At 38.8% G+C, this 26,809-nt stretch overlaps 1 protein-coding gene across 2 annotated transcripts in view; it reads right to left on the bottom strand.

The window, feature by feature from the left end:
• Scp2 (Sarcoplasmic calcium-binding protein 2) overlaps nucleotides 1–26,809 on the bottom strand; it is a 411,658-nt gene that overhangs the window by 116,341 nt on the left and 268,508 nt on the right. For both annotated transcript variants that reach the window (XM_083110730.1, XM_083110732.1), the window contains exon 2: nucleotides 706–800. In XM_083110730.1, the coding sequence (XP_082966856.1) occupies nucleotides 706–763 (58 nt within the window). In that variant the 5' untranslated portion in view covers nucleotides 764–800. The remainder of the gene's footprint in view (nucleotides 1–705; nucleotides 801–26,809) is intronic.

Raw genomic sequence — 26,809 nt, forward strand, 5'->3', positions numbered from 1 at the left:
AAGTGGCCCCACTTTGCCTGTAGTTCCAGTATCGCTTATCCTTTCAGTGCATAAAATAGTTTTGAAAACATACTCACACAAGCAACAGACACTGCCTTTAGCTTCATATGAAATCTTCTTTGACTTTTTTTGCGCGTAACAGACAAATCGTGACTGGGTCGAGATCTGCCAAACCGAAACGAAACTCCAGCCGGGAATCAAACCCGAATACTTTCTATTTCATGGCCAAAGCGTTAACGAATTCAGTAGGCGAAATGTTTTCCTTATAGTTTGGAATTACTTTCTCGTAGCGTTTCATTATAAATGAATACCATATTTAGTTAGGGAAACTTTTCAAATTCTCGACACATCTAACGATTTTCAAGTAACATTTCCAACACATGTTCTAATTTTAAAACAACTTTTGCTTTCAGGATAAAACTAAATTCTTGACCTTTAAATAGAACATACAAAGTTTGCGACTCTCCTGATTGTTTGACTTGTTATTTTCTTTCTCCGCTGACTTGGTGACCAAACATGACTAATGACCTCCCCACCGAAGTCCCCGGGTTCGACTCCCGTCGTGGGCGTTTTTGTGATTTTCTTATCGTCGCGATTAGCTAGATGTGGCAGGAACAAAAATACAAATATGTTTCATTTCTGTCTATTCGTGCAAATTTGCGTGGCTTGAGAGCTGATTATACAAATTATGGTGAATATACTTACCAAAGAAAACATTGAAGACGTATAGTAGTTTCTTTCGCCTAAAGTTGGATATTGGCATTTTTGCTAATTCTCCTCAAACTCAACACACTTGGTTCCTGCAAAGAGAAAGAGGTACATTCTAATTAATGCATAAGTGTGCTATGTTTCGTTAAATGCAAGGTATTTCTATGTCTCTCGGGATGAATTCATCGTTAAAGCTAGGACAGTGAGATTTGTATAACAGCTAACCTTGTCTGTGCTAAATATTAAACTCTGCATGCATACGTAGACAGTACCATAGAGCTGGAATTTGGATTTAGGTGCCATGGCCTCGTTAAACTGCCATGTTAGAGATATTGATGTTAGTTTATTCATTACCTTCAACCCAGACAATTACAGGTTTGGACATAAGCATACACACATAAAATAGGTTGAGTTTTTGTAAAAATAATTGCTGTACTTCCTGAGCACGTAAAACCTATCAAAACATGACATAGGCGAAAATATCACTAGAAACACATTTTTATGGCTCATTGCAAAATGGAAGAAGAAAGGAAGATTGATATCTCTCTCTCTCTCTCCTTTCTTTCTTCATTCCTCTTCCTTCTTTTCTCCTCCTTCCATCCTATCTTTGGTGAAAGAGACAGAGAGAGAGACAGAAAGAAATAAAGAAAGAGACAGAGAAACAGAAAATTCCTCCTCTGTCTCTCGAGGAGAGGGGAGAGGGGAGAGGGAGAGAAAATAAGCGTTTCTTTCTTTCTTTCTTTCTATACTTCTTTCTTTCCCTTTCCTTCTCTATCTTCTCTCCCAAAAAAGGAGGAACGAAAAATAAAGAAAGATGAAAAGAAAGAAAAGAGTCGAGAAGAAAGAGGAGAGAAAGAAATAACGTCAAAGGAAAAGGGAGAAAGAAGAAGAAAGACTGTCTCCTCTTTCTCTTCTCCTTTCTCTCAGAGAAAGAGAGAGCCAAAGAGAGAGATAAACTGATGAGAGAGAGACAAAGAAAAAGAGAGAGAGAGGTTTTCCTCTTCTTTCTCTTTTTTTCAGAAATAGAGAGAGAGGAGAAAAAGAAAGGAGGAGGAAGAGAAAGCAAAAAGAGAGGAAGAAAGTGATCTTCTCCCTATCTCTCTCTCTGTATAAAGAAAAGAGAAAGAGAGAGAAAGAGGAAGAAGAAGCAGGAAAGTGCTCGCTATATCTCTCTCTCTCTCTCTCCTCTTCTCTACAGACAGAGAGAGAGAGGGGGTGGGGACAAAAGAAGGATAGGAAAGAGGAGAAAGTTAGGAGAAAAAGAGAGAGACAGACAGAGATACAGACTTCTTGAACAAGCGTATACAGAGAGTATAGGTGGCTTGATAGCGATATTTGTTATCAGTGGCAAAACACTAAAGCAGAGGTTCTCAACATTTTCGTTAAAAGGCGCTCTTAGCGTTGCAAGATCTTTCGCCAGCACTCAAGTCAGAATGTAGGTCTATGCAACACTTGCAACACTCAGTTTGTGATGGTCAGGTTGCTTGTTTTAAGTTAAAAAATAAACACACATTCCAAATTCAGAAACATTTTTATGTGTAAAAAGTACAAAATAAGTACTCCCTCTGTCCACATTATTATTGTCTGGTACATTTTTGTTTGTTGTCACAAAATACTTGTCCGATATTCAAACTGTGACATTGGTGTATACAGAAGAAGAAAATGAAACACGGGAATGAGTCATACAACGTTATTACTCAAGGATCAGTACAAATTGGCCGATCAAGTATCCAAAAGAACATAAATAAAAAGTTACCATTTTGGCATACCGGACTATAATTATGGGACAGAGGGAGTATATATTTGGAACAATCATACCATTTCAGTGAAAATATTGGAAAATTTTGTGGTGCCCCTGTAAGCCAGCCACACTTTGGGAACCACTGCACTAAGGTGAAGAGATAAAATAAATCAGAAGAATAGAGAATTTTAGTGATACGGAGAAACTTCTTTCGGTATTTTAAGGAACGACGAATGGGCTAATAGAAAAAGTCAAGCCTTTTGAAAGGAAATAGAAGCACCAGCTATAAGTCTTTTATCCATTTCTCTCCTCACTTTAAAGGAAGAGAGAAGTTCTGACCTTTCAGATGTACATGAATTGTCAATTCCTTCTGGCAGTTTCTATCTAGGAAGCCTGTTCTTCCGTTTTTTTCTTTTTAAAAAATACATCAGCGATAATTCTTGGAAAGGAGCTGGCGTTGCGAAAAATTTTGGTTCACCAAAGGCTGTCTCGCATTTCCATTTTCCTCGGACCCTTTTCTGAGAGACTGTCAAGTCTGGAAGGAAATCTGTACAATGGAGACTGTCTGTTATCAGCATATTGGATGAAAATTCGCAGTAAAAGTCAGTGTTTGTTTTTCTCGACTTTTGTAAATCCTATCGTGTGCTCCAGGAAATGTATGACGCAAGCTAGATTACTTATAACCCTTGAATATCAAGCACAGGCAAACGATGTATTCGCTTCTCCAAAGTTGCAGACTTGCCCACACATTCTGAGGAATTGAATAACCTGTACTCCATGTAACCCGCGTAACGTTGCTGCATGTCCCGGTTGCAGAGAGGCTAGGGGCACTAACTCTGATTTGCAAGCCAAACAGGCCTCCCCGATGGTGTCGTGGGAACATCGTCGGCCTTGTAATCAAGAGGTTCCGGGTTTGATACCCGATGAAGCCACATGGCACAGTGGTTCTGATTCGACTTTAAACTGTAGATCCAGTCCAGATTAGCCTTTATGTGCATAAAGTGACTTAAAACAACAATTCAAACAAAAAGATGGATGTGGGTCAATACACACCACATGGTCCACCACTGGATGTTGACCATTTTTTAAAAAAGTCATTTTGTTATTTTGAACCTCCCTATGCGAGTGTAGTTCAAAACAGGCACTATTTTATTTCTATTTGGCTTCGTTTAAAAATGGTAGCCATTTTGGTTTTACAGCTTCGAGCAATTTTGGATTTTACATACCGTTACGATAAATTTGATAACTCGGCTAAGAAAATTGATAGAACGCTGAGGTTAAAAGCATAGTTTTCAGTACATTTCAAGCTACATGTTACTGTCTGTGCCATCTCTTAACATCTTTAGTGAAAATGGCTGAAATTTAAGGCCAAAACTGATATTCTTTTTTTAACAAAAACTAAAGCTTAAGATTTTTTTAGCAGGGAAGTAATATAATATCAGAGCTATATTTTTTTACAGGAAAGGTAGGTTTAGCAGTGAATATCTTATCACTGTTACCAGCTTTATCTTTTAGTTATAGCTCTTAGAAATTTCTCCATTTGTTCCATTTTTTTAAAAATTGAGTCCCTAATAAAAATTTGACATATTTACTCTGTGACATGTATCTGTAAAAAATTGAGTTTGATATTCGATGGATAACAAAGTCACAACAAGAAGTTAGTCAAGAACAGGCAAAATTACACTCTTAATTACAAATAAATTGAGGAGACAGATGAGCGGGGAAGGTTACATAATTTAGAACTACATAATTTGTATTCATGTCCAGATATTATTAGAATGAATAAATCAAGAAGGCTTAGGTGGGCAGGCCATGTGACACGAATGGGAGAGGAGAGGAGTTTACAGTATTCTTGTTGGGAAGCCTGATGGTAAGAGACCTGTAGGAAGAGCAAGACGAAGATGGAGGGATAACGTTGAGGTGGATCTAAAGGATATCGGTAAAGGATGGAAAAAAATTGGATTGATATTGCCCAGGATAGGAACAGATGGGAAGCTTGTGTTGCTGCAGTCTTAATAAACCTTCGGGTTTGAGAATGCTAGAGAGTTAGTTAGTTACAAGTAAATATTTACTTTTCAATTACATTATGAAATATGTTATATTCACCTTCATGATAGAGGTAGACCACCCGTCTTCACAAGTTTCCGAGATATTAACAAATGGATTCAGAAGTTACAGATTGTTTAACCAGTGTGATGACTAATCACTTAAAAGGACCAATTTTTCCCGTTTCGCCTGACGTACCTTTGATGGGCTCGTGGAGTAGAAAGCAGAGGGGTGAAGCAAATTTCTGAAAGCCTTCGTTTGAATTATGCAACCCTGTCTGGCTGAATAACCAAAAATAACGTCTTGCAGCGAGGGAAGAAGGATCCCCTACTAAAACTTGCAAGTTTCTGACGCAGCTGAATACCACCATAAAGATGGGAGAGTTTGTACAACGCGGTCAAGTTATTTCGTCACATAAAAAAACAGCTATGGAGAGCTTCATGGTTAAGACATTATTGACCCCTTCATCTGACTTTATATTGAGCAAGATTGAGGTTTACGGCCCTTCATACGGTCATTACCCCTCCAAAGGGGAGGCTGAGGGTTGTTCTTGAAGCCATAAACCTTATTTTCTGCATTTTAGAATAGAGGGGTCCAATAAAAAGTGATAGGCAAACAAGATGTGAAAATGACAACACTTGTTTTTTTTGTTTCCACATCATCTAAGAAAATCTCATTCTCTCCTCTTGTGTCTCTGTATACGCTTGTATTTTTCATCTTCTCACCTCCTAACCGCCCTGTCTCTAGGGATTAGAGGCGTTGGAAGGGTTTGCTAAAGGGCATGTGAATGTCAGACACTCTTGTGCCGTCAGTGTTGCCCCCACGCGGAAATGGGAAAAAAGTGAGGGATTTTCCCTTCAAAATTACCCTCTTTCCATCAGTCATATTAACGATTAGTTCTGTACTTAGAGTAGGGAGAGCCATTTAAAAACAGTAATGCGCTATCTTTTGTTCCGTTACAGTTACTAAGGAGTGACCTTCAAAATAGTGTTGGGAATACGGTGCGGATTTATAGGCACTGAAGTGTGTAAAATGCGTAGGCAAATAGGCACCAAAAAGATTAAAGTAGGCACTTAAAGGGGCACTGTAAATTAACAAAAGTCATCAAAATAGGCGGTGTACATGAACTTCTCACTTTTCTGTTACTTTTCTTAGTCGCAACGTTGATGATGAATAGTGTTTAGATAAAATTGATGATGGGACGAACGAAAGTAGCGGCAGATAGCGAGACTAAGCCAAGTATAATGAAAGAAATGTCACTTTTAGGCAAGGTTATGCAACATTGTCAATAAGCCTTAAAGTAGGCATTCATAGGCACCATAAAAATGCGTTATTGGGCTTGAAACAACATGAAAGAAATTAGAGCTTAAGCTTTAAGCTTTCGGTGAAAAGGAATAGAAATAGGAAAGAGGCAGCATATCTACATTCTAGTTATAAACGTGTTGCTTTGTCATACAGTATTTATTTATTTATTATTACCTTCAACAGAAGTATATGCTCCAATGACAGAAGACGTACATAATGAAAATAATAATAATGAATAGTAATTACAAAATTACAATACAACTACAATTACAATAGATAGGGTCATTCAGGGACATCTCGACACTTGGGAGATCCCGACACTTTTAAGAAAAAACCCTTTCAAGCATGTGCTGCCACCTAGTTAACGGTCGAAAAGCACAACTCAGAAGTGCTTCAAGGTCTGTGTGTACAATTGTTTGTCGACGGTTGGAATACCTGATTTTTTGGGGACGAAATACCATGCGAAAGTCTATCGACAAGTATGTTATAATCCACGCGTTTACTTCGTCAACGCCGAAGAACTGAAGAAAGCCGCCGCCACAAACGTGGGTGGGGATAAATAGCGGGTTGTTTTCTTCCCATCACACTCAACCTTCAGCCAATGGGCGTAGCTGTCATTCTTCTTGTGGCGTAGAGTAGATGTGGGGAGTAGATGTGTGGCAACACTTTGCGTTGAATGTGGTTTTTGGAGCTGGTGGGCGCGCTCCGTGGACTTCAAAAGCCAGCCGATCATTAATGTAGCTAGCGTGTCGACTATAACAAGTATCGTGTGAGGCGAAAGCTAACAAATGGGTAGCCAGTCCAGCTCCAACTAGGGCATTCCTACTGGAAATCCAGTTCCGTGTGATTCAGGCTTAAATACATTGAATACATAGAAGCTAAATTACTATATTGATGGATACATGTTTGCAGCCAATAAGGAAATGAAGATTAACATAGGCACTTGGTTCATGACGCTGTGAGTGCTTACATCACACACTCTATAACATAGACATTTAAGTACAAACTCTGTACTATAGGCACATAGTTCATGGCACTGTTAGTACTTATAGTACACATTTATAAATCTTCGTTCGTGACACTGTAGTTAGACGTAGAGCGCGAATTATATTTCAAGCTGATCGAACAAATATAGACAATACATTTTCGCCATATTTCTGGTTGGTAGGTTTTACGGAATTCAGTCTGGTCTTTTTTAAGCTGTAGTTATATCCTGACGTCAGGACTGAATTCAGTTTTGACTGAGATTACGTCACAGCACTTCTGTTGAAGTTCGAGAGAGCAAAATACGAATTTCATCGAACATCATGCGTGTCGGAGATCTTCAGATCGTTGCTGCTGTCAGTGCAATTACAGAGTGCAAATGGAATCACGTACAGGCACACACATAACGAATTCCTTGCTTGCGGATTGTAATATAGGAACGTCATTACTAGGGCAGTTTGGCTAACAATATTCACATGTAAGGCAAAATACCCCGGTGGCTGAATATAATTCAAATTTCTTAGGTTTCAATGGATGAATTTTTCATTCGGTCACTGAAATAACAGCAATTTCCAATACAGATCTATTGAAAGTAATCCTGTAAATACAAGTGTAAGTTAAAATACAATTATTTCTAACAAGGGAGGTCATGTAAGTGTCCCCCTCCGATTTCCATGAAACGTGGTAGGTGTATAGAGGGGCCCAAAGGAAGAAATACGTGTTTTTTTTGTTTCGGCTACAAAAGTGTTTTATGGGGCAACCCCCCCCCCCCTCAAATGTCAAGATGAGTACAAATTGAAGTGGGGATCTGACCCCTGTGTCCCCCTCCGATTTCCATGAAATGTGGCAGGTGTATAGAGGGGTCCAAAGAAAGAAATACGTGTTTTTTTGTTGCAGCTGAAAAACAGTTTTAGGGGGCAGAACCCCCCCTCAAATGTCAATATGAGGACAAATTGAAGTGGGTATGTGACCCCGAAATCACGTAAATATGGCATAGGAAGAACACGCACATATAATTGGAACACACACAGCACAGAACTGTAAGATTATCGGTACCAAACGCAAGTGCTATCGTGAAGGACGATGGCGGTTGAAGTTCTGTGCTAATAGTACTGGCAGATACACAAATGGGACACTTGAGATATGAAGTGCATATCACTGGCAAACACAGCCATCATCGACCAGACGATGTGTGTGTTCCCATTATATGTGCATGTTCTTCCTATGCCATATTTACGTGATTTCGGGGTCACATACCCACTTCAAATTGTCCTCATATTGACATTTGAGGGGAATTTTTGTCCCCTAAAACAGTTTTTTAGCCGAAACAAGAAAAACACGTATTTAATCCTTTGGGCCCCTCTATACATCTGCCAAGTTTCATGGAAATCGGAAGGGGACACAGGGGTCAGATCCCCACTTCAATTTGTCGTCATCTTGACATTTGACATTTTTACCCCCTAAAACCGTTTTTTAGCCGAAATAAAAAAAACACGTATTTCTTCCTTTGAGCCCCTCTGTACACTTGCCACGTTTCATGGAAATCGGAAGGGGACACTTACATGACCTCCATTGTAAGTTATTTCATATCTACAATGAAAGCAAATATACGCAGAAGTAAATTCGGTCACACGCTTGGTCACTGGCGGCGATTGGGTTCCAAAAGTGGGGAGGGGCAAAGTGCCAAAACTAGAGGGACAAAGTAGGGGATTTTCCCTTGGCAGATACGGTTTAGCATAGTGCGGGAGCAAAAGTTGTAAAAAGTGGGGGTGGGCAACTGCCCCCCCCCCCTCGCCCCCCATAATCGCCTACATTGCGGCTTGGTAGTAAATCCAGTAACAGCTAAAGTGCAAAATCGCTGATGATACATCAGGGTAAATGATGCAGTAAAATGCATCAGTTTCACAAGACAGAAACCAATCACTTGATGCAAGAGAAAAGTGCATCAATTTTGCTTTGATGTATTGCTAATTCTATGTGTAGGATGGACGTTCAATTCTTAATATCGCGATTACCCTAGGACAAGGAAAAACAACCTAGAATAACTAGAACGGCGAGAACTAGAACTAGTTTTCAATTTGACGTTGCAGCACCCACAGGAATTTATAGAACAAGAATACAAAATAGCTGGGACAGATACCTCAGTTTGCACATAAAATTATAATTATTGGAAACTTCACACGATGTAAAATGATTTTATTAATGGAAAATATTGATAAATTACAAGGAAATAGGAGGAAATTGTGATATCAAATAGTGGAAACTGTGAACTATTTTCCACGAACGTTTTTCTTTTCTTATTTTTCCGTATTGCCATTAATTTTCATCAAGTTATTGGCAATAATGCAATGTAATATATATTCCTTGAGCAAAATTGCAACACTGCATTTTGCCAGCATTACAGACACACTGTGTTTGGTTGTAAATACACTTCGCTATAAAAATATAGATGTTAATTACATGATACTTTTCATCAGTTAATATGCGAATTCAAACTGAGGGTTAATTTTCGTTCCCTCGACATTTAGGGCTCATTTCCATTATTTTATGTTCGTCAGAGTTGCCATCTTCAATGCATCAGTGTCTCCAACCCTGTAGGGTGCATGAAATGGCAGCAGTTTGGTTGTGAGAGGATCGTAACTGGCTGTAATAATGTCTCGCAACAGAACGAGTCTTAAATTGAAACTGTAACAATGCGATATAACGTCTTTAGTGATGGATCGTGACCGGGATGGGGTCATTCGACATTGTCTCGTGCTTTTGTGTGCGTGTAGCTGTGTGTTTATGTGTTTTGGGATGCTGGCCAGCATTGAAATGGATATTACATTTCAGGCAGTCTTGTAGACTGCAGATTCTCGTGAGGAAGCTTGAGAAAATGTTTCAGCTGTAACCCTAGCTAGGGATAGTATCCAAGGGCGCCCGCCAGGGGGGAAAGTGCCCCCCGAGATTTCTGGAAAGAATTAATGTAATTCGAATGGGGAAATTATAGAGACATTTTACAACAAAAATATTGTTTTTTGTTACTTACAGGCCGTATGTTACAGCAACAGTTATTATTATTATTATTATTATTATTATTATTATTGAAGTAGGGTTACATTTAAGCTTTCAGTCTAATATCTAACTATAAAAAAATTCCTACATTTTACAAAATATATAATAAGTAGTAGTAGTAACAATAATAATAGCTACAATAATAATAATAATAATAATAATAATAATGAAAGTTTCTATGACTGCCCCCTGAGAAAAATCCTGCATCCGCCTTTGATTTGATTGATTGATTGATTTAGTTTATTTTACTTCGCGTTTTGTGCCTCTTGGCTAATTTGCGAAGATGGAGATGAGTGATGAAAGGATGAAATTGATGAATGGACATTCACAAACAACCAAACCCGACCGGGATTCGAACCCGGGACCCTTGGCGTCGCAGCGCGATGTGCTAACCACTCGGCCACAGGGTCGGGCATCCGCCTTTGATAATATCGAGACGAGAGACTTGGAAATTTCTCGTTCTCGTCTCGGAAGGTGTGGTCTCGTCCTCGTCTAGGTTTCTGCACCTTTCCTACCCCTACACCTATAGAGGGTTAGTTTTAGGGTGAGGATGGGGTGGTTCTCTTAAACCACGTATTCCTTCCATAGATTTTCTCACAGTTTAACTAAAACAATTGGGCAAGAAGCCTTGTCAGTGTCCAACCTAGTCCTGCCAGCATGGGCGGAGTTTGAGCTTTTGCTTTGGGGGGGGGCAGACTCTGGGAGAAGCATATGATGTACCTGAGGGTTGTTGAATATCCCCTAGCTTATAAGGGGTTCAGAGACCTTCCCCCGGAAATTCAAAAACAACAACTTAAAAACACTGAGTTCTGGCCTTTTAGATTTGAAATTGTTAAATTTCCTCGCTTAAGTAAACAAATATTACTTAGTATATTGCTTGTCAGTTTTAAAAGAAGCAAAACAGTACGATTATTCCATTTTGCATTTCATTAATTTTCTATTGATACAATACTCGTTTTACTTTAAAGAAGTTACGTACAATAGTAAGCTTCAGAAATTTTTGAAAAATTAAATTGAAAAGTTATTTTGATGCCTCAGCAGTAACTGTTGACTCAACACAAAGTCATTTTAAGTTTTTCTTTCTCCAAACTGTACACATCAATCAAATCGTCTAAGACGCGCTATTGTGGCGCAATTACCGCACATGCCATCATGCCAAACGTCAAGATTTGCGGTATGGCTTCATAACAAAAATGTAGTAACTGAACTTAATCATGTGTTATTTTTTAGTCTTTTTTTAGGTTGGGGGTGGGGGGCAGGCCCCCCTGGCCCCTCCATAACTCCGCCTATGCTTACCAGTGGTATGTGGAGTTAGATTCCAGTAACATATCCAATGATTGGAGTATACAAATACCAAATAAAAATGGAACGTTCGCACTTAATGTGTGTTTAAAATAGATGCAAAGTTTAATAATAATAATAATAATACTTTTACTTTGCCTTTCTACAAACATAAATTCATTTCACTATCCACACTAAGTAGTGAAATGTTTCTATCGCTTCAGTTGGATAAGTATTTGTCTCTCTGGCACATTCAATCTTGTCTTACATGCCGTTTTTAAAGTGCATTAATTTTAACTTACACAATTACAATCTCTTCGTATAATTATTTCGTTCTTTGTCAGTGAAACCAGTACGTGTGAAATACGAAAATTCATTTTAGCATAAATTATGATAAAAATGAACTGTTCTCGCCTGTTAAGCGAAGTATTTAGTCACATCTCTCTGTTAGTGTACTTAAGAATTACAGTCTTGTACGGCGCAGTGACCACAAACTTCAAAATTAGTGTAGACAGTGGAAGTAATGAAGATACTCTCGCCGCCATGTTTAGATCACCCGCCCTATAAAATTTCGGCTTCAAGTTGATGCATGTTAAAAAGTCCTAATTTCCAGTCTGGTAACTCTAAACCTGTGGAACATATCAACACAATTGGAAAGAGAACACAACTAGAGAACTTGGCTTAATTTCTTTACTGTTGGAAAACTTGGCTTCACGTTTCTTGACTGCTGGAGAACTTGGCTTCACGTTTCTTGACTCTTGGAGAACTTGACTTCAAATTTCTTGATTGTTTGAGAACTTGGCTTCAAATGTCTTGACTGTTTGAGAACTTGGCTTCAAAATTCTTGACTGTTAGAGAACTTGGCTTCAAATGTTTTGGTTGTTGGAGAAATTTGCTTCAAATTTCTTGATTGTTGGGAACTTGACTTCAAGGTTCTTGAATGTCAGAGAAATTGAATTCAAAGTTCTTGTAGATCATGACGAGTGAAAACGAAAAGTATTGCATAAGTTAATTTCAACTTTTGATATGTTACTTCAAGTAGAAAAACATGACTTCAAAGAGGACATGAATATTGTCACCAGGTGGTTAGAATGACACGAAAAGCTATTTTCACCTAGTAATAATAATAGCAGAAGACCAATTTCACCTGAAAAACTACAGATACTTAGTATATTATAAAGGTTAATTGGTTTTGCCGTTGAATATGCGTTCTACATATCCTTAATTAATACAATACACTGCTTCTAAATTTCTCACCGGGAAAAAGTTTGCGTACTTAAATTAAATTACATTAAATATCTTAAAAATGCAGAATGTTTATATTTAAAACGTTTCAAATGTTAACAATTTTAAACACGTTTTTATAATTACACATTTTCCGAATGAAATCTTGTTCTGTTCGTTAAAACCTTGGAAGTTTGTTCAAATATAATGTTGCATGCATAATTTTAGGTAAAGGGGTGACTTGTCAAAGTTTAAATCCATTTATGCTCAGATATGCTAATCGAGACAGCACCTACTGTCTAAAGTGTGACCTGTACCGCTGCACAATGTGCCTCCACCCTGAACTGCTCAATTACATATCAACTGCGTTACAAACATCATAGATGTAAATAGAAAAAAGACACGTGCATCCACGATAAAAACCTGGTGAAAATAGCTTCTACACAAGGACGGAAACATTTACCCAATAAGCATACAACGCTTAATACCAAAACTGTGCAATTGTGAGTTTTCGTCACTCCGAAACATTTACGACTCATGCACAGGACAGTTGAATGGCTCGTCAATTGTCACAAACGAAGCAAATATACAGCGAAACAGCTCGTTAAAAGTTATGTTCCGGTTACGTCCTTCAAATTAGCGCTCGAGATGCCATCTAGCGAGACCTGGTGAACTAATATTGTTTCCATATCGCCTTAATTGCGAGTGTGTAACAGTAGATAATGCCAAACACTGCGTTAATCGTTGCAAGGTTTAGTATGCAATTTTCTCGCAGTAGATGTTCTTTAAAATATATTACGTTCATATTTGAATGTGATTAGGAACTATATCATCTAGTTAACAGTCAATTAGAAATTCTTTCGAGGTAGAAGCTAAGTGACATAACTTCAAATAACTTCTGCAGATATTTGTTTGTGAATTTCACAATAGATGGCAGTAGTTATATCCAATCGTGCTACTATTATTATCTTTATGTTTATGATACTTACATCGTAATACTAGGGACGATTAATATGTAAGTTTCCCTGTGCTATAAAATATTGTATAAAGCAATGCCATTAAAAAGAAGCACATGGTTGACAAGCGCCATCCTTCGTCTACAAGGAACAACAATCGTATCTTGTGACATATAGTTACGGTCTGTTAGTAATTCTTCGAAGAGTTATTTTTTTAAAAAAAATTAATATCCTGTTGGCTTGGACACTGTATCCAGTGATGTGCCGTAGACTATAAGTTTACGTCTACATGCGTTGTCTACACGTAATCTACTCGTAGATTACATAGGATTGTAGTTTATATAGACTATGTAGACAATCTAAAGTGCATTAAAATTAATTTTCAAGGCTTTCATGAAAGGAAAGTGACATTTTCAACTATGTTGGTTCCTAACGAAATGGAAAGAACTCTATTTACAACAAAATTTCTCTTCTCTTCTGTTATCAACTATGGAAGAAGATAAATACTATGCAAAAAAACAAGAACAGATGGCAGTCGTGAGGAAAGAGTGGTCTTTTCCAATAAAACACTAGAATATTTCCTATATTAGGTTTCTTCCTAGTTGACAAATTGTTCGAATTTGGAAGGGAGCGTATGAAAAGTTCTCCTCACACATCAGCAACTGATACGCAGTATAATTTTCATTTAATTCCGCTGCGCCCTTTGCTAAGTTATCATCTTTGGCCATGCTGTTTATATAGATTACGTAATCTACGTATATAAAATAGTCTACGTGTAGAATGTAGACTATCGTTGTTTACGCGTAGACGCACATCACTGACTGTATCTCACATTTTCTTATTCATCGTAAAAGAACCTAAATATTTGTTATAAAATTAGTTTTACGTAACATGTTGGGAGATAACAGAGTTATAAAAACTGGCTATAGCTTTTTGAGAGGAGTTGGCCTTTTACACTGTTTCTGAGGAAGTCTTTTTTGGCTAGTCTTACTTTTTTAATGTGTAGTGTTTGTTCTGTGTAGGTGTCATTACAGCCTTGCACTTAATGCTTCTCAAGGGGGCCTTTATACCTTTCTTTTAAACATTAAGGCAAGGGTATTAGATATAAGGATGTTTTCCTTGTATACTTTGAAGGGTGCAAAATGGTCATACGTACCGACGCATCCAAAAGTTTTATATCATTCATTCATATTTTTCGCTTCTATCTGCCAGTGTCGTCATAATTTTGTATCGAAATATGTAGGAAGTGCTGTTCCTATACTACTGTTCTACTAGAAATAACCCTCTGGCGTTGTGGCAGAATTTTCAATAATAAGCGATCGGAGGAGCGTGGGGGGATGCAATCAGCATCTTGTGTTTGTAGCGTCATGAAGGGTCGTTATCTTTATTCAGTGCCATCTGTTTGTAGCGTCATGAAGGGCCGTTATCTTTATTCAGTGCCATGTGTTTGAAGCGTCATGAAGGACCGTTAACTTTATTCAGTGCCATGTGTTTGTAGCATCATGAAGGACCGTTATCTTTGTTTTGTTCAGTGCCATGTGTTTGTAGCGTCATGAAGGACCGTTATCTTTATTCAGTGCCATGTGTTTGTAGCGTCATGAAGGGCCATTTTCTTTTTTAGTGCCATGTGTTTGTAGCGTCATGAAGGTCCGTTATTTTTATTCACTGCTATGTGTTTGTAGCGTCATGAAGGGCCGTTGTCTATATTCAGTGTCATGTGTTTGTAGCGTCATGAAGGGCCGTTGTCTATATTCAGTGTCATGTGTTTGTAGCGTCATGAAGGGCCGTTATCTATATTCAGTGTTATGTGTTTGTAGCGTCATGAAGGGCCGTTATCTTTATTCAGTGCCATCTGTTTGTAGCGTCATGAAGGGCCGTTATCTTTATTCAGTGCCATCTGTTTGTAGCGTCATGAAGGGCCGTTATCTTTATTCAGTGCCATCTGTTTGTAGCGTCATGAAGGGCCGTTATCTTTATTCAGTGCCATCTGTTTGTAGCGTCATGAAGGGCCGTTATCTTTATTCAGTGCCATCTGTTTGTAGCGTCATGAAGGGCCGGAAAATTGCACGAAGCAAAAGCAAAGACGTAAAGGGGAGTAATAAATATGGCAACACGGGCCAGTCGAGAACAAGATAAGGAGAACATTTTCGTCTGCGGTGACTGCGAGAAGAACGAACAAATGATTGTCCACTTTACTTCGCGAGATGGCCGTGGTCATTCCTTTCTTGGTATGACTGTAGATAGTGAACGTTTTATGTGAATAGGGAGCGAACAAACTAATTAAAAAATCCCCTATTTGGAGAATGAGTGTCACCTACAAAACCTTAGAAAAGCGTAAGAAAAATATTGATTTAGTCTGTATGTCTTGTATAATATATGCAATGTGAAGAGAACACTCTTAAATAATGCTCACTGAATCATATTTGACAATCTCTATGTCTGATCCATTATGTAACATGAACCCTCTAACTGGGCGACAGCCTCGTGGGTTCATTACCGTAAATTAATTAAATAAATTATTATTTGTGGGAGGGGGTTAAATCATCCTTGGTGGGGTTGTGTTGTCAGATATGTTTTAAGTACGTCTGTTGGAGGAGGGGACCCGGCTTCGATAACCGGAGGAGGCACATAGTGGTTCGGATCCCACTTTAAACTTTAGGTCCAGTCCAGATTAGCCTTACTGTGCATAAAGTGGACTTAAAACACCAACTCAATCAATCAATGTTGGAGAAGGGGTAAATTTTCAGCAACCCCCGCTAATTCACACCCTCACTGGAATATAAGTTGGTGTATCTGTGACGTCAAGGTTTAAGGTTAGACATAACCAATATAAGAATGCCCCCGGCAAACTAAGGCATAGTCATTTGTTTTCTCCGTCGCTTCCTCTTCTCTCGCGACTTTCGACAATGCTGCGCACGGAAACAATGCAAGCAGCTGATTACATCGTCCACGCTCCCTCCGCTCGCTTCATTCGACTACAGCGTCACAGGGACATTCTCATCTTGGTCAAGCTGCAGAGAGATTCAGTGTTTAGGAACTTTTTCAGTTTCCATTTGGAAACACTGCTGGCGTAATAGTTGTTCGTTTCGTCGAAGGAAACAATGAAGTTAAACAAGCATGAAACACCTCTACAAACAGAAACCAGTACTTCTGAAAGTTAATTCATCGATCAAGCAGTGCTGACGGAAACAACGAAACAATGACGGTATTGTTGGGAAACTATGTTAACAGAGAGATACGCCAACCCAACAGGATCCCTGTGCCTTGCAGATCACTGAACAATGCAAGTTCCTCATTCGCTACAAAGACCGGATTACAAACAGTTCGGTCTGCTAGAACAAGCTTTGGAAATCGAGGAGATTCACAACTGAGCTAAAAGCACTCCCTTTGTCTTCTTTGCACAGCGTGATTCACTTTTTTTTGTGTACACTGCTGCCATCTCTCCGCCGTAATTAAAAACGTTTCAAGCCATTGTATCGTCTTCAGCAATTGGAAACAATGCAGCGTCAGCAAAATGTAATTGAGTTTGCTTGTACTTTTTACCCGTTCGGCAATAATTCATTGCGTATACAAGGGCCCCTCTTGCTCTTTGTTGACCAATCTGATGATGAATTTTGGCCAGGGGTTCCAACAGGGCAAGTCATGGGAATATTTGGGGGGCGACAAGATTTTACCAATTCTACATATCTTCACACAAAAGTGGGCGGATAGTTTCGTTTGATTGACTTGTTATTGATTTTTAGTTATGGTTATTATGTACAGTTTTTCTACTTACCTGTGGGTCGGGAGAGTATATTCTAGGCTAGCTACTATCTGCGAAGCCTGAAGTCTAGAGAATAAAATACGGGAGAAAAATCGATCAGAAATTGTAAATAACGTTATTCATATCAGTGAGATGATGATGGTGATTCTGGAGTTGGTAATCTGATTTCTTGTGAATTGGCAACCTGATTTCCTATGAGTTGGCAACCTGATTTCCTATGAGTTGGCAACCTGGTTTCCTATGAGTTGGCAACATGATTTCCTATGAGTTGGCAACCTGATTTCCTATGAGTTGGCAACCTGATTTCCTATGAGTTTGCAACCTGATTTCCTATGAGTTGGCAAACTAATTTCTTATGAGTTGGAAACCTTATTTCTTATGAGTTGGCAACCTCATTTCTTATGAGTTGGCAACCTGATTTCCTATGAGTTGGAAACCTTATTTCTTATGAGTTGGCAACCTAATTTCTTATGAGTTGACAACCTAATTTCTTATGAGTTGGCAACCTAATTTCTTATGAGTTGGCAACCTTATTTCTTATGAGTTGGCAACCTAATTTCTTATGAGTTGGAAACCTTATTTCTTATGAATTGGCAACCTCATTTCTTATGAGTTGGTAACCTGATTTCCTATGAGTTGGCAACCTGATTTCTTATGAGTTGGCAACCTGATTTCCTAAGAGTTGGCAACCTGATTTCCCATGAGTTGACAACCTGATTTCTTATGAGTTGGAAACCTTATTTCTTATGAGTTGGCAACCTAATTTCTTATGAGTTGGCAACCTAATTTCTTATGAGTTGGCAACCTTATTTCTTATGAGTTGGAAACCTAATTTCTTATGAGTTGGAAACCTTATTTCTTATGAATTGGCAACCTCATTTCTTATGAGTTGGTAACCTGATTTCCTATGAGTTGGCAACCTGATTTCTTATGAGTTGGCAACCTGGTTTCCTATGAGTTGGCAACATGATTTCCTAAGAGTTGGCAACCTGATTTCCTATGAGTTGACAACCGGATTTGCTATGAGTTGGCAACCTAATTTCTTATGAGTTGGAAACCTTATTTCTTATGAGTTGGAAACCTTATTTGTTATGAGTTGGCAACCTGATTTCTTATGAGTTGGCAACCTGGTTTCCTATGAGTTGGCAACATGATTTCCTAAGAGTTGGCAACCTGATTTCCTATGAGTTGACAACCTGATTTCCTATGAGTTGACAACCTGATTTCCTAAGAGTTGGCAACCTGATTTCCTATGAGTTGACAACCTGATTTCTTATGAGTTGGAAACCTTATTTCTTATGAGTTGGCAACCTGATTTCTTATGAGTTGGCAACCTGGTTTCCTATGAGTTGGCAACATGATTTCCTAAGAGTTGGCAACCTGATTTCCTATGAGTTGACAACCTGATTTCCTATGAGTTGACAACCTGATTTCCTATGAGTTGGCAACCTAATTTCTTATGAGTTGGAAACCTTATTTCTTATGAGTTGGAAACCTTATTTCTTATGAGTTGGCAACCTGATTTCTTATGAGTTGGCAACCTGGTTTCCTATGAGTTGGCAACCTGATTTCTTAGGAGTTGGTAAACTTATTTCTATTCATAGGCTAGGACCATGTGACATAGTGAGATAGCCCCGACCTTGGACTCGGTATGCGCCACTGGGGTTGGTGATCACTGCGATGGGGTTGAAATGAAACACCACCTCTTTTGCCTTTAGAATCGATTTGGAATGTTGGGAAGTGCTGTTCGAATTATACAAGGTTAGTCAAGCACACAAACTGATAAGAATAAGATTCAATACACTAACAATGATGTGAGCCTGAGGAAATTATCAACAAGTTTGCTACAATGACTTTGCAACGTCAGTAGTTATTATCATTTGTGTAAAATATTATTTCAATCAATGTCAAAGTGATATACAACATACATGTTAATGTTTATATTGTAAACAATACCTAAAGTAAACATATTGCTTAAATATGTCTGTATGATATTGTTCCGCAAATTTTGTGTCACCAAAATAATTTGAGTAAATAATTCGGCATAAAGAGGGGGCGGGAGAATATTCTACATTTTTGGGGTGAGTGCGTCATAGGCCTTGGGGGGATGGGCACCCCTGATTTGGGCAACAATGTTTCATTGACTGTCCGTTTCGTTGTTCTCTTGTGTTCATTTTAAAGAGAAAACAATCTATCTTAGATTAATGTGTTACATCTGTGAGTGAAAGAGACCAACATCGGGGCAACATAACATGATGGTACAAAATGCACTTTACAACTTTGTAAGTATAAAATTTATCTGTGGTGCCATTTTGTAAGGAAATCATCAAATTTGTCTAGCGGTGTGGAATAGTACCGAATTCCGCCACCGCAAGCTCCATTACAAATACCTGCTTTCACGGGTCCAAGAACGAGCTCTCTGTGGGTTTGGCCGCATCCACTTCCAACAAGATGGCGCACCACCTCACTACCTCACGGACGTCCGGGATATTCTCCACCTCGTTCAACTGATCTGACACCACGATTCTTACTTTCCTGGTTTCATTCATGAAAGCAGTGATACTGTTTCAACTCATTGAATCTCCATAGAGCGTTGGTTTTGTTTGATGTACGAAACCATGAATTACAAACGGAAACGATTTTACTGTATCTTACTGCTTTCACGGGATTAATAGTCAAATTTCTTGCACAACTTTTGCATTCCTGTGCGTAAGGAACTGAAGGGAGCAGTAGAGTAGAGCACTAGCGTAGAGAGACATCTTACGTAGAAAAACACAAATTTACCAGTTATCTTTCCAGTGCGTGACGCAGTGGAGGCGATATACGTGCGTAGTTGCCCCCACCATTTCATATTGTTAAGTGGAAGAAAAGGGATTGCAGCCTTAACTTCGCCGCAATAAACAAACGAACATTTTCCCCCCACTCTATGGCCTCTTAATGCTAAGCCTTATCTATCAAGATAATGTAAACTGTCCTTGCCCCCCCTCCCCCCAGTTGTGGCACCCAATCGCCGCTACTGGTCTGACGTAATAAGAAACCAATTTGACGAAACTGTATTTCAGAATTGAATCCAATTTTTCTGGAAACTGATGTCACATACTTCAAACAAAAACCCTACTGAATGTAAACTTAGCAATGAAACTTCATTCATACACGCACAGATGTCTCTGGTGTTATGGGAAGTTACTTTTGTCAAGTCTTTAATAGACCCAACTTTATATGTAGGAGGAATCAGATTACTATGAATATATTTTTAAGATGCACTATTTGTATTATGCATCACTTCTCATATTGTTAAATCTCATTTTGTCCACAATAAGATTTCAAGCTTTCACATAAGATCAACATTGTTAATAACATTTTTATAGCCAGATATGTAAAATAAACGTTATTCCTGATTTTCATCACTTCTGTTACCACCTTGATGTAAAATAAACGTTATTCCTGATTGTCATCGCTTCCGTTACCACCTTGTTACTAACATTTTCATAGACAGATGTAAAATAAACGTTATTCCTGATTGTCATCGTTTCCATTACCACCTTGTTACTAACATTTCCATAGACAGATGTAAAATAAACGTTATTCCTAATTGTCATCGCTTCCGTTACCACCTTGTTACTAACATTTTCATATACAGATGTAAAATAAACGTTATTCGTGATTGTCATCGCTTCCGTTACCACATTGTTACTAACATTTTCATAGACAGATGTAAAATAAACGTTATTCCTGATTGTCATCGCTTCCGTTACCACTTTGTTACTAACATTTTCATATACAGATGTAAAATAAACGTTATTCGTGATTGTCATCGCTTCCGTTACCACCTTGTTACTAACATTTTCATAGACAGATGTAAAATAAACGTTATTCCTGATTTTAATCACTTTCGTAGCTAATTTATTGATTGATTTGGTTTATTTTACTTGGCTTTTCTGTCTCTCTTGGCAGATAATGAGGATGAATGCTGAAAAGATGAAATGGATGAATGACAATCGCAAACACACAAGCCCAGCTTACAACACAAACCCCACGGAGGATTATACTGGCTGTACGTCCAGACGCCAGAGCCTCGCTAGTCTGTAAAAACAGTCCAGGGTGTAGTACGTGGAAGTGAGGTTGACGTTTGGGAGTGATCCGAGAGGGTCAGCACTTACACCCACCCCCCCAGCGTATGGTACTGACTTTACTTGTACATTTCATTCATAGGTACAACCTGGTGGGGGCAAGGGGGGCATTCACCTACCAAAATGTCGAGCCTATTAAAATTTACATTTTCAGGGTATTTCCTTTTTAACCTTGTGGAACATAATGTTCATGTTCTGCCCCGCCAAAGTTAATCCCCCCCAGTTATACTGTAGATTTCATGGACAGATATAGCCTTTCCTGCACCATTAAGCTTTCATGTGGAAGAACATCATTTAAGAGGCGCGTTTGTGTGTGTGTGTGTTTGTATTTATTATAGCGTTAATCGACCTCCGTGGGGTAGTGGTTAGCACTAGTCAAGATTCGAATTCCAGCCTGGACATGGGTGATCTTTGTGAGTGTCCCTTCATCATATCATCACTCATCCTTATTCTCGTGATTAGCCATAAGTGTCAGAAAAACTACGTAAAATAATAACATCAATAATAGTAATAATTGTTGTCTTATTTAAGTGACAGGAAACAAAACACAAGGCCACTTGCAATGCACTTATATGTAGATAGATAAAGGGTTAGTTAGTTTACGATAATGGCCAGAATAGCTATATCCCAGTGACGTATACTGAATCAAAGGCTGGGCTATCTCACTATGTCACGTGGTCCTAGGCTATGAATAGAAATATGTTTACCAACTCCTAAGAAATCAGTTTGCCAACTCATGAGAAATCAGGTTGCCAACTCATAGGATATCAGGGTGCCAACTCATAAGAAATCAGGTTGCCAACTCATAGGAAATCAGGTTGCCAACTCATAGGAAGTCAGGTTGCCAACTCATAAGAAATCAGGTTGCCAACTCCAGAATCTCACTGATATGAATAATTTTATTTGCAATTTCTGAACGATTTTTCTCCTGTATTTTATTCTCTAGACTTCAGGCTTCGCAGATAGTGTAGCTAGCCTAGAATATACGCTCCTGCTATATCCCTATTTTGATAAGATTTGATAAAGCAGGAAAAAGGTTATGACGTTTCTCTCCGAGTCATTCTCCTAAATGTCGGCCTACTTATTGGTGACGTATTTCTGCAGAATGAGTAATTCAGATTTGAGAATCTAGGAAGGTCCGTCATATATCAAGATGGCTACAGCCGGATTGCGCACACTTTTCCGGTTTTATCAGTGGTATCTGATAAGCCGTTGGCAAGCTTTCACAATGTACAGGACTGCGCATAAAAAAATGATGCGATGTCAGATGTAAAATGTTCTCAAGCCGTTTTCACTTCTGTTGTGTTTGTTTGTGTGTGTGTGTGGACTTATACGTGTTTTTGCAGTCATTAACCTAACCTAACCTAACCTAACTTTTGAATTTGAGTAAATTGGTATGATTTACTATTTTATTTCTAATTACTCTCCCTCTCTTCTTGTCTAAAGAAAAAAACAGTTTTGCGCACAGACTTTAAAGCTATCAAAGTGGCAACGTTCGATCAAAATATGTGCGCAAAACAGGTCAGTGAGATGTGTGCGCAATCCTGGATGTAAAGTGTGCGCAATTCGGTTTAGGCGATCAAGATGATAAAGCTAAGGTGAGCCAATTAAGAAATCACAAGTAGATGAAATGGTACATATAATGTGTTCTTCCTATGTAGGCTCCGTCGCGCATCCTGCATCTTCATTTAGGTCTTCGTGCTGTCAGCGTTCATCTTTCGTACCTGGTTGGCCTTGGAGCAGCAAAACCTGCAACCATAAAAACGGAAGGCACGTCACGCCTGTGCGAAAGTGGTTCCTCGGCAAAGCCTCTGCGAACGAGATCAGGCGACGTAAAAAAAGTGCAATAAGTGGGCAATAAACACCCAGGACATGCCGCGCAGAGACCAACATCTCGTCCGGTCCAGCGCAGCATCCAAAGCACTAATCTCGCGTCACCGTGCTTCGAGAAGAAGACTTCGATTCTATCCCTGAAAGAACACGCCATAAATCGCAGCTTGTTATCGCAGAAAAGGATAATCCTGTCTCCGGTGGTGGAAGATCCAAAAAGAAGGGTTGGTGTTTTCCTCCCCCGACCCTCGTTCGACAAAGGAGAACAGGGTAAGGTTGGGAGGAGGCCTTTGTCGCGGTGTTCCGCATGAACTTATTGAAAAAGGGAATGAAGGAAGATTTTTCGTAAGCGGTTCACCCAGTGACGTGGCACAAAGGTCTTGCCGAACGTACGCCTCTCTATGCAGATTGCAGAGGTGGGTGTTTTCCGATGAGAATCTAGTCAGAGTTTATGGCATGGATTCTGTTGCAGATTCAGCCAGACGTAGACAGGATAGAAACTAACGTTACAGCACGATGTACCTTGTGTCCCAGAAGTCTTTCCCTCATTACAAACTTTATTCATATCCGCTATATGCAATGTAGAGATGTGAAAGTGGTGCCAAAATGTTGGAAAACTAACCAAGTTTATTTGTTGCAGGTTTCAGTAATGTGGCTGTAGTGTAGCAGTGTCAGTGCCAAAAGTAAAAAAAGTGTTCCCCTGTGCATAGCACCACGCCATGAAGGCGTATAGGGGGTGTGAGGGTAACGCCCCACACTTTCTTGATCCGGTCGTGAGTGGGGGTGATGATCCGGAATTAATGCTCTTGACATCGGGTGGCATCTTTCCATACAATGTTTCTTGGACTTGACAGGATTTGGGGATGAAGATAAATTTCATTTTTTAAATACCAACTTATTGATGGCAGATATTCTAGACGAAAGAATTCTGTAGATTTGAAAGTTCCTCTGCACTGCTATTGGTGACCGGGTCTCGTGATACCAGAGGACATGCTGAGCTTTTTCCTGATTTGTGAACATTTCCGGTTTTCTGGGCACTGACACTGCTACACTTCAGCCACGTTACTCAAACCTGCAACAAAAAAACTTGGTTAGTTTTCCAACATTTTGGCACCACTTTCACATCTCTACCTTGCATATAACGGATATTAATAAAGTGTGTAATCAGGGAAAGACATCTGGGACACCCGGTATATAGACACACAGGCATCTAATCGTATGAGTACTATACCCGTGCCAGCCATCACAACCAAGATTATTCCATGATTACTCCAGACAAATGTTGTGATAGTGCTTTTAACGACGGCCACAGATCTTTCCTTCTACGTTTTTGCTTGTTTGAATTGTTGTTTTAAGCCCACTTTATGCACAGATAGGCTAATTGGGACTGGACCTACAGTTTAAAGTGAGATTCGAACCATTGTGCAATGTGCTTCCACTGGACCACCACCGCTATTTGTGTATCTCGCAGAATAATAAATATAAAATATATTTTATATAAGATGTATAATAGATTATAAAAGGTTATGTATGTATTAAAAACGCGAGTAAAAATATAAAGTATGAACTTTAAAGTAAAATTTGAAACGAAAAAGAATTGGTAAATAAAATAATAAAGTATAGTGCCTTAATTTGTGCATTGTGCCACTTGAACGCTGTCCGTGAAAGCGGTTGGGACCGCGCCACCTTCCGGATAAATCGGGTGTGCGTAACCCCTCAACTCAAGCGCATACGTTTGTTTTAATAATTTTAATGAAATTATTTCAATATTACAAGTAAAAGAAGATGTTGGAAATGTTAAATGTTATTCAAAAGCAAGGTAGCTTTATTACACTGTCCCGCCGTGTCCATACCGAAAGAAAACTTAAAAACCCCGGCTTGGAAACCAACCAAATGCGCTTCAGTTGAGGGGTTACTCAATATTCTATTTCGCCGGCAAGCACCATGATTTCAGACGCTATACGGGCACGCGTGCGAGCGGCACAATACCCAAATGAATTTGCTAGATTTTAAATATTGAATTGTCCCAAATTGTCCAAATTGTATACATACAACGGATATACAACTGGCTCGAGAGCGTCAGGGAAGAACTACAATTTACTAAGTGGAATTTTTCGGTGTGTTTATGCTTCCATGATTTCTTAATGGAAGGAGTGGAAGAATGGTATGAAGAACTTAAAAGGAAAGGCATGAAGATTAATATAGAAAAGGGTAAGATCATGCGGGTGACTAAAGAGGACAAGGAAAATGAAGCCCTGAATATAATATGCGAAGGGAACCAACTAGAGAAAGTAGAAACATATGAATACTGAGGAACTATCATAAGTTGCAGTGGGAAAATTGATCAAGAGATAATGAATAGGACAATGAAGGCAGCATCAGCATATTATCAAATGAGTAATACTTTAGTGGGAAAAAGAGAGATCAGTACAAAAACAAAAATGCAACTCTACAACTCAATTGTAGTTCCCATCATGGGCTATGGCACAGAAAGCTTAGCACTCCAAGATAAACATCTAAGTAAATTTCAAGCAATAGAGATGAAATATCTTAGAAGAACAGTGGGGAAAACTCGAAGATACAGAATAAGAAATGAAAGAATAAGAGAAGAGGTAAAACAAAAGAAGACAATGACTGAAGTAGTAGAGGAACGCCAGCTGAAGTGGTATGGACATGTAAATAGAATGAATGAAGATAGGAAAGCCAAGCAAGTGATGGAGATGAGGGTTGTGGGTAGAGTAGGAAGAGGCAGGCCAAGAAATACATGGGAAGATAGAATAGAAAAGATAGGATTAAAATATGGAAAAACTAAGAACGAAATGAGAAGAATGAGTCGAGACCGGACGGAGTGGATGAGATGGACAGAACGAGGTACCCGACGCTTAACGGCATAAGGGAATGAAAGAGAAGAAGATTTCTTAATGGAACTTTTCTACATCATCACGTCTATAGGGTGTCTCAACCTTAAAAGTCAGTATGGAAGTAAATGGAGTACTTCCCTCTCTCTCTAATACATGAGTTTAGCCAATAGCTCTGTCCTTCTCTACCACCGCTGCATTGCGAGATGTTACAAAATTTACAAAATGTAAAAGTAAAAAATTTCAAACAGTGAAATCATTATCCTGTAGAGCTTTTTATGCTCTATTTAATGAAGGCATTATATAACGTGTCATAAATTCATGTGATCTGAATTTTTCATAATTATGCAATTTTGCAAAACGCTTAACTTTTTTCTAGTAAATACTTCAAAAGCGATAAATATCAAACCACTTGAACAACTTCGCCAGTTTTTTTTCTATGGGATCTATGATGTTTGTAGATATGATATTCTTCGCCATAGTAAATTAATTTGTTTACAAGGAGAGTTATATATATATATATATACATTGGATATTTTGTATAAATCATCAGACCGTAACACGAAAAAGTTGGTTAGCGAGAAACTTTTCTGTTTGTCGCGATACACATGCAGACCAAGCGAGAAAAGTGTTGACCATTGTTTGAAGTTATTTTTAGAATGCATTGTTACTCCACAGCACCGTTATTTATTCCGCAATCGTAGTTTGTTTATGCGGGCTGTCTCGCGTATCAAATTCATTGCGTGCCACCAAGGTTACAATTCAGTTGCAGGCAGGTGCCCCGGTTCGTAGGAAGTGCATTGTGCTTTATTTTCCGTTAAAAATGTATCTTAATGTTTGTTTTTGCATTTATTTAATTCTGTTTATGTAAAGGATACAACATTCAACGAAAGAAGTAACAGTGGTTGCGTCGTGTATTACACATATAA

Source organism: Lepisma saccharinum, chromosome 24, assembly GCF_977018435.1.
Source record: "Lepisma saccharinum chromosome 24, izLepSacc3.1, whole genome shotgun sequence".
NCBI classification, from domain to species: Eukaryota; Metazoa; Arthropoda; class Insecta; order Zygentoma; family Lepismatidae; genus Lepisma; species Lepisma saccharinum.